At 44.8% G+C, this 6,569-nt stretch overlaps 1 protein-coding gene across 1 annotated transcript; it reads right to left on the bottom strand.

Annotated features, from left to right (window-relative positions):
- Nucleotides 1-201: 201 nt before the first annotated feature.
- Nucleotides 202-5,396, bottom strand: grik6 (glutamate receptor, ionotropic, kainate 6; the record flags this gene model as incomplete). The annotated part of the gene is made up of 9 exons (XM_084166839.1): nt 202-306; nt 466-710; nt 881-1,100; nt 1,276-1,493; nt 1,622-1,719; nt 1,836-2,059; nt 2,231-2,410; nt 2,554-2,588; nt 5,327-5,396. 9 exons carry the CDS (start codon nt 5,394-5,396, stop codon nt 202-204), a joined length of 1,395 nt encoding a protein of 464 aa, XP_084022965.1.
- Nucleotides 5,397-6,569: the final 1,173 nt, after the last annotated feature.

Genomic DNA, 6,569 nt, shown 5'->3' with positions numbered 1-6,569 from the left:
CACCTCTTTAGTATGTTATTTATTACTCTGTTAATTAACAAATATCATATAACAGCCTGGAAATAGTCTGTAAGCATTTCTGATACACAGTGTTTCTTTGTGGTTCAAAAACGTATCTAGAACCAAACTCATGTCAAGACCTGCATAGTGACATTTGCTTTGTTAGGCCATATATAATAGTGTCTCTACTATCATTTCTACTCATGCTTTGTCTTTGTCTGCAGTTTCCTGGTTTCTCTTCTTGTTGGTGGTGGTGGTCCTCAAGCGCTGACTCAGTTCATCAGACAACACTGTGCAATATGATTTCTGTGGGGAGCAAATTGGAGCGATATGTAGAGCAATCTTGACCAGGCAATCTGCTTATCTATTCATATTGAATATTCCCACAATCCACCACTCTTACTTAAACCAGCAGTGAAAGTCTAAGTGTTAGACTGTGTGAGTGCGTGCGTATGTGTCGCTCACCCTCTGCTCCGCAGCATTGCTCCGGGACTTGGCGGTGAGCTCCAGGACAGCCAGCAGCACCCCCAGCCCCAGGCCCAGGGCCAGCACCAGGAACATGCCCTTCAGGCTGTGGGGCTGCAGAGGGGAAACCTTGGCTGGGTCTGCCATGCAACTGCTGGCCCACCATTTACTGCGCAGGTAAGCCAACTCCCCTGCCTCACTCAGCTCCAGGATGGCCACACTGAGGTTCTTCAGCATGGGAGAGCCTGGATGACACAAACAGTACCATTTGCACATCAGCTGGCTTGTTAGAGAAAGTATTTGTGTCGCATGAATGTGGCGAGTGTAAGAACATTATCACGTATAAATACAGTTCAGAGGTTTCAGTCAATATGTGTTGCCATATGATATCTCACTCCCTAGATTTGTGGCTCACCCAGGGTGCCTGCGATGCTGTACCCTCTCATGCCGATGACCTCATGAACACGGACCAGCTCACAGTGACGAGCCACCACCAAGTCCAGTAACACAGACTCTCCAATGAAGGCAAAGTTGCCCTCCTTTGCCCGGCGAACACCCTCATCCATTGATGACACAAAACTCTTGGCTCTCTCCATGTGCTCATAGATCCTGCGGTAGGTTGGGTTATTAGAGTTCTACACGTTGGAAAAGAAAACCATGGACAGAGAGGAAGAGAAAGTCAGTATGCTGCTGAGAGAACTGACAGAACTGAGACACTGACACGTGAGCCTAATCATTTGAGGGCAAAGAGCGAAGGGAAAAAGAGGGGGATAGGAGGGAATGGGGTGTGGCAGGGTGCACTGGCCTCACCTTGAAGAAAGCAAGTGTGGAGGAGCCAGACAGGGTCCCATACTCAATCCCTTGCTGGTTGGCCAAGTCCTCAAACCCTTTCACCATCAGTTGATTGGAGTCTGAGCCCTGAGAGGTGCTGAGGTTGGAGAAATAACAGGCCAACAGGACCAGACTAAACAACCACCAGCTGCAGCAAATTATGCGTCCTGATAATGCTTTGGGGTGTGGACCGGCACCTGAGAATAAGAAGAAACAATACTAAATCAGAACACCAAACTACACAGACCATACACAGCTCTCGTGTTGTTGTATTGGTGTGGGTAAGCTATTGGTTGAAATGCCTGGTTAAATCCCTGTTAGTTACCCTGTAGAGTGAGGGCTCCAGCGGTGTACCACAGACTGTGGCTGACAGTGAAGCTGTTCTCCTCAGTCTGGGGTTGACTCCACTCACATGGGCTGAGTCTGTGTTTGAAAAGGTTTGTTTAACAGTCTTTCAATTCTACTTGTCAAAGGCTCCCTCCAGGCTTAGTACATGATAAATGTATTTTCTGATGAAACTTTATCACAACATAATTCACCTGGCTACTACATAGATGGAGATAGCGGTCCCCAGGTATGCAGCGAGGATCCCCACCCAGGTCTCTACTGAGAAGGGGATCAGGAAGTCAAAGAAGCCAGCCTCTACTGAGATGTCTTTCCTCAGGAGAATGCTGATGCCTGTCTCCATGAAGGGTTTGGTCATCCCCACAGCCTTCTCCCGGGCAGCAGTGAGGGTCAGAGGAGCAATCGCCAGGTCTGCCTCCTACAGGGATACGAATATATATTTATATTTTACATTTGCTTTTTATCTGGATTAATAACTTCCCACATGGTTATAGTCACATTAGAATGGACATTATTCATCTTAAGCAGACATGTGAGCAGTTGTTCAGCACTGTAATCACTTGTCTATGAAAATGTTAGCTTTCCTCACCTTTCTCACCACCTCTCCAATCATCCCATTCCAGGCCCCACTCTCATCCTGCCTGCCATAGGACCCATCTTTCACCAGGTGCACGTTGTATTTAAAGTCCAGTTTCTTTGCTAGCTCAGACAGCAGGTCCATGCAGTAACCTTCCAGCTGAGAGCCTTTGGATATGGTGTATGGATCTTGCTGAAGGATGAGGCACAGAAGAACCATTCCGACTTCTGAATCATCATCAGTCATATTTATACAGCAGCAAATGGTTTGTAATTGAGTAGAAAATGGTTGCAGCGAATAAAGTAGAGTGACAGAAACATGCACCCTTTAATTACCTTTATTGTAGTGATTGTCAAGTCTGGTCGCATTGCTAGAGGAAAATATATATTAGTGAGATATAGAGGTTATCTTGATTCACCCACATCCAAATCAAAGAGGAAGATAAACTAATTGAAGTTGCATTTGAACATGGCCAATGACATCCTTAGGTAAATCAATTATGATTCACAGCATCTCCAACAGCGGAGCATTGTGAGTGCTTTCTAAGTACATCAATGCATCAATATGTCATTTCAACTGAATAAAGGCATATACACGAGGACAACAACGTACATGCTGACACACTGAACAGAGAGAGGAAAGGGCACCGGCAGACCTTCATCGGCATTGAAGCATTGCCAAAGCGTCTTTCTGGTCCCACTGGCTCAACATCACTGAGTCACAAATGTTTTTCTTTCATTTGGAGTGCAATTGGAGTGCCTTACAAATTCAGCAGGCGGATTCAAAGAGCTCTTTGTGCTGTGGCCATCTTTAGCCCTCATACCCTGAGTCAGTGACCCCTTTGCAGATAGTGAGAGGTAAATCAAATCAAATCAAATTGTATTTGTCACATGCGCCGAACACAACAGTACCGTAAAATGCTTACTTACAAGCCCTTAACCAACAATGCAGTTCAAGAAATAGAGTTAAGAAAATATTTAATAAATAAAAAGTAACACAATAAAATAACAATAACGAGGCTATATACAGGGGGTACCGGTACTGAGTCAATGTGCGGGGGTACAGGTTAGTCGAGGTAATTTGTACATTTGTTTCAAAGAGTAGGTAGGGGTAAAGCGAGTGTAAATAAACAGCGAGTGGGGGGGGGGGGGTGCTGTCAATGTAAATAGTCTGTGTGGCCATTTCATTAATTGTTCAGCACTCTTATGGCTTAGGGGTAGAAGCTGTTAAGGAGCCGGTGATCAGGTGTTGGAGTCATGCTTGGCCACGCAGTCGTGGGTGAACAGAGAGTACAGAAGGGGACTAAGCACTCACCCCTGAGGTGCCCCAGTGTTGAGGATCAGCGTGGCAGATGTGTTGTTGCCTACCCTTACCACCTAGGGTCGGCCCGTCAGTGTTGAGGATCAGCGTGGCAGATGTGTTGTTGCCTACCCTTACCACCTGGGGTCGGCCCGTCAGGAAGGCCAGGATCCAGTTGCAGAGGGAGGTGTTTAGTCCCAGGGTCCTTATCTCAGTGATGAGCTTTGTAGGCACTATGGTGTTGAACGCTGAGCTGTAGTCAATGAACAGCATTCTCACATAGGTGTTCCTTTTGTCCAGGTGGGGAAGGGCAGTGTGGATTGCGATTGAGATTGCGTCATCTGTGGATCTGTTGGTGCGGTATGCAAATTGGAGTGGGTCTAGGGTTTCCGGGATGATGGTGTTGATGTGAGCCATGACCAGCCTTTCAAAGCACTTCATGGCTACCGATGTGAGTGCTACGGGGCGGTAGTCATTTAGGCAGGTTACCTTTGCTTTCTTGGGCACAGGGACTATGGTGGTCTGCTTGAAACATGTAGGTATTACAGACTCGGTCAGGGAGAGGTTAAAAATGTCAGTGAAGACACTTGCCAGTTGGGGGTGCATTGATGCCTTCTTAGTCATCACAACTGGTTTCCGGCATCCCAGAGAGCTGGCCACTCTCCTTTCCCTCTTGAAAGTGTTCAAAACCCCCAAGATCTATTTACAGCCATAATCCAGTTTGTGAGTTATTTCAAGCAATCACAAAGCCATGGCACTGTGGGGTGGGAGGGCAGTCAAAGAGTATCAAAAGCCTTGATTCAGGCTAAGGCCTCAGGGCTCCCTCAATACCATAGGGCGATCCTGACACACATCAGCTCCTCCTATTCAAAATGTGACACCCATACAAGCTCTTCATGGGCCCTGTCACTTTTAGGCTACACTTAAACACAAGGCTCCTTGTTTGTTGCATTGAATTGATTTATTACCATTTTTGTGAGCATGTCAGCTGGCTCGCTTCTTTTTCTATCAGAGTGATGTGTGTATGCCAGACAGGATGCGGCCCCTCACTTTGATGCCATGCCCAGCTGACAGTCTCCTCATTGATAACTCGTCAAGCCCTAAGAAACTCTACCAGGTCAAGCAGAGAGAACATGAGGAGTCTGGCACCAAAATAAGCATATACACTGCCACACTGCCACCACACAAGTGCATCGACCGGTTACAGTCTTTTTACATTTTCTCATGTTTTCTCGTGAATCTAGCCTGAGTGACGGTCTGTTTCTGTTATCATGCCAATCAGAGGTGGACTTAGCTATGTTTCATAGGTTTCAAATGAAATGGTACGTCAGCTGCCCAAGGGGCCCCGCCCACTGACTGATTTACACAAATGTCAGTTAGTCACTAATTCAACAGATTTATAAGGCCTATGCATAAACATTTCAATTGTGGGATAATAATAATAATCAAGGAGTAAATGTATGGGGGAAATGTCTACTTTGGGTGTTAGGGGGCCCCTAAATAGAATTTGAAATGGGCCCCCAAATTGCTATGTCTGCCCCTGATGCCAACTTCTAGTCACTTATTGTCATACCAAACAAATCCTCTATTTTATTCTCGACCTCATTAGTGGTCATTAATGATTGAGCATTGCTTTGAGGCCAGATTGTTTGGCTTGACAATAACAGCATTGGGACCAGGTTATGGTGAATCACATGCACGTCAAGATTCCTGTTTTACACAGTTTTGCTTGTGTTAGTGACAGACAAACAGACAAATCACTAACTGGGTTTCTAAGCACAGTGAGATGTACATTAAACAGCGTATTACCCGCAGCACAGCTCCTTAGGGACAGTGGAAGCACCACGGTGCACATGATGACACCCAACAGCACCCTCATGGTTTCACCTCGGATCCTAATGATGTAGTAGTGTCAACGTGATTTCACAAACTATTACATTCAGAGAACAAAAAAACAAACGTAGTACTCAAATTGAACAGCGGACTAAAAATGCCGTAGGTATGAAGCATGGATATATTACATCTATGACAATACACAAATGAAAGAGATCTCCATACCTGACAAGATTGTTAGCTGTAAAGTGAGTCGGCTGTGTTGAGGCTTCCAACTATAGACTGATCCTGATGAACTAGGGCAAATGATGATGAGAAATATTCATCCCAACACAACAGAGCTGCTAAAACAGCCAATGGACTTTTTGTGGGTGGAGAATGAGTTTGTCCCCCGTGACTGTGCCTCTTAACAATATGTTTGGAAGATTCAAACACAGGATTACCCATATTCAAGCCTGTATTACAGGCTGTTATAATTTAGAACATTCTGGACAATTGGAAATCGTATAACCAATGTTATCTGCTCAATTGCTTGCTGGTTTGAAGTTAACCTCAGATTTACACCTTCTTACAGAGCAAGGCTCTAGGTTTTAGACCAGCTGGTGAGTATAGTATGGAAGTTCATTCCTGACACCAAAAAAAGTAAATCTGACTATGAGTTATCAGATAGTAAGTCATAATTATGAGATAGTAAGTCAAAATTATGAGATAGTAAGTCATTATGAGATACGTTTAGGTGATGTCTATCACATGAATCCAATGTGAACTTTGCATCAGGCCCTCCTCAATTTACAAGGATAACCTTATGTACAGTGCATTTGGAAAGTTACAGCCTTATTCTAAAATTGATAAAATTGAATTTTTTTCCTCATCAATCTACACACAATACCCCATAATGACAAAGCAAATACAGGTTTAAAAAATATTCTCACATCTATTAAAAACACAAAACTGAAATATCATATTTACATAAGTATTCAGACCCTTTACTCAGTACTTTGTTGAAGCACCTTTGGCAGCGATTACAGCCTCAAGTCTTCTTGGGTATGACACTACAAGCTTGGCACACCTGTATTTGGGGAGTTTCTCCCATTCTTCTCTGCAGATCCTCTCAAGCTCTGTCAGCTTGGATGGGGAGCGTTGCTGCACAGCTATTTTCAGGTCTCTCCAGAGATGTTAGACCGGGTTCAAGTCCGGCCTCTGGCTGGGCCACTCAAGG

The sequence above is a fragment of the Coregonus lavaretus genome (genome assembly GCF_964263955.1).
Source record: "Coregonus lavaretus genome assembly, chromosome: 8".
Lineage (NCBI taxonomy): Eukaryota > Metazoa > Chordata > Actinopteri > Salmoniformes > Salmonidae > Coregonus > Coregonus lavaretus.
The sequence above is the reverse complement of the archived record's forward strand: the minus strand, read 5'-3'. Positions and strand labels throughout refer to the sequence as shown.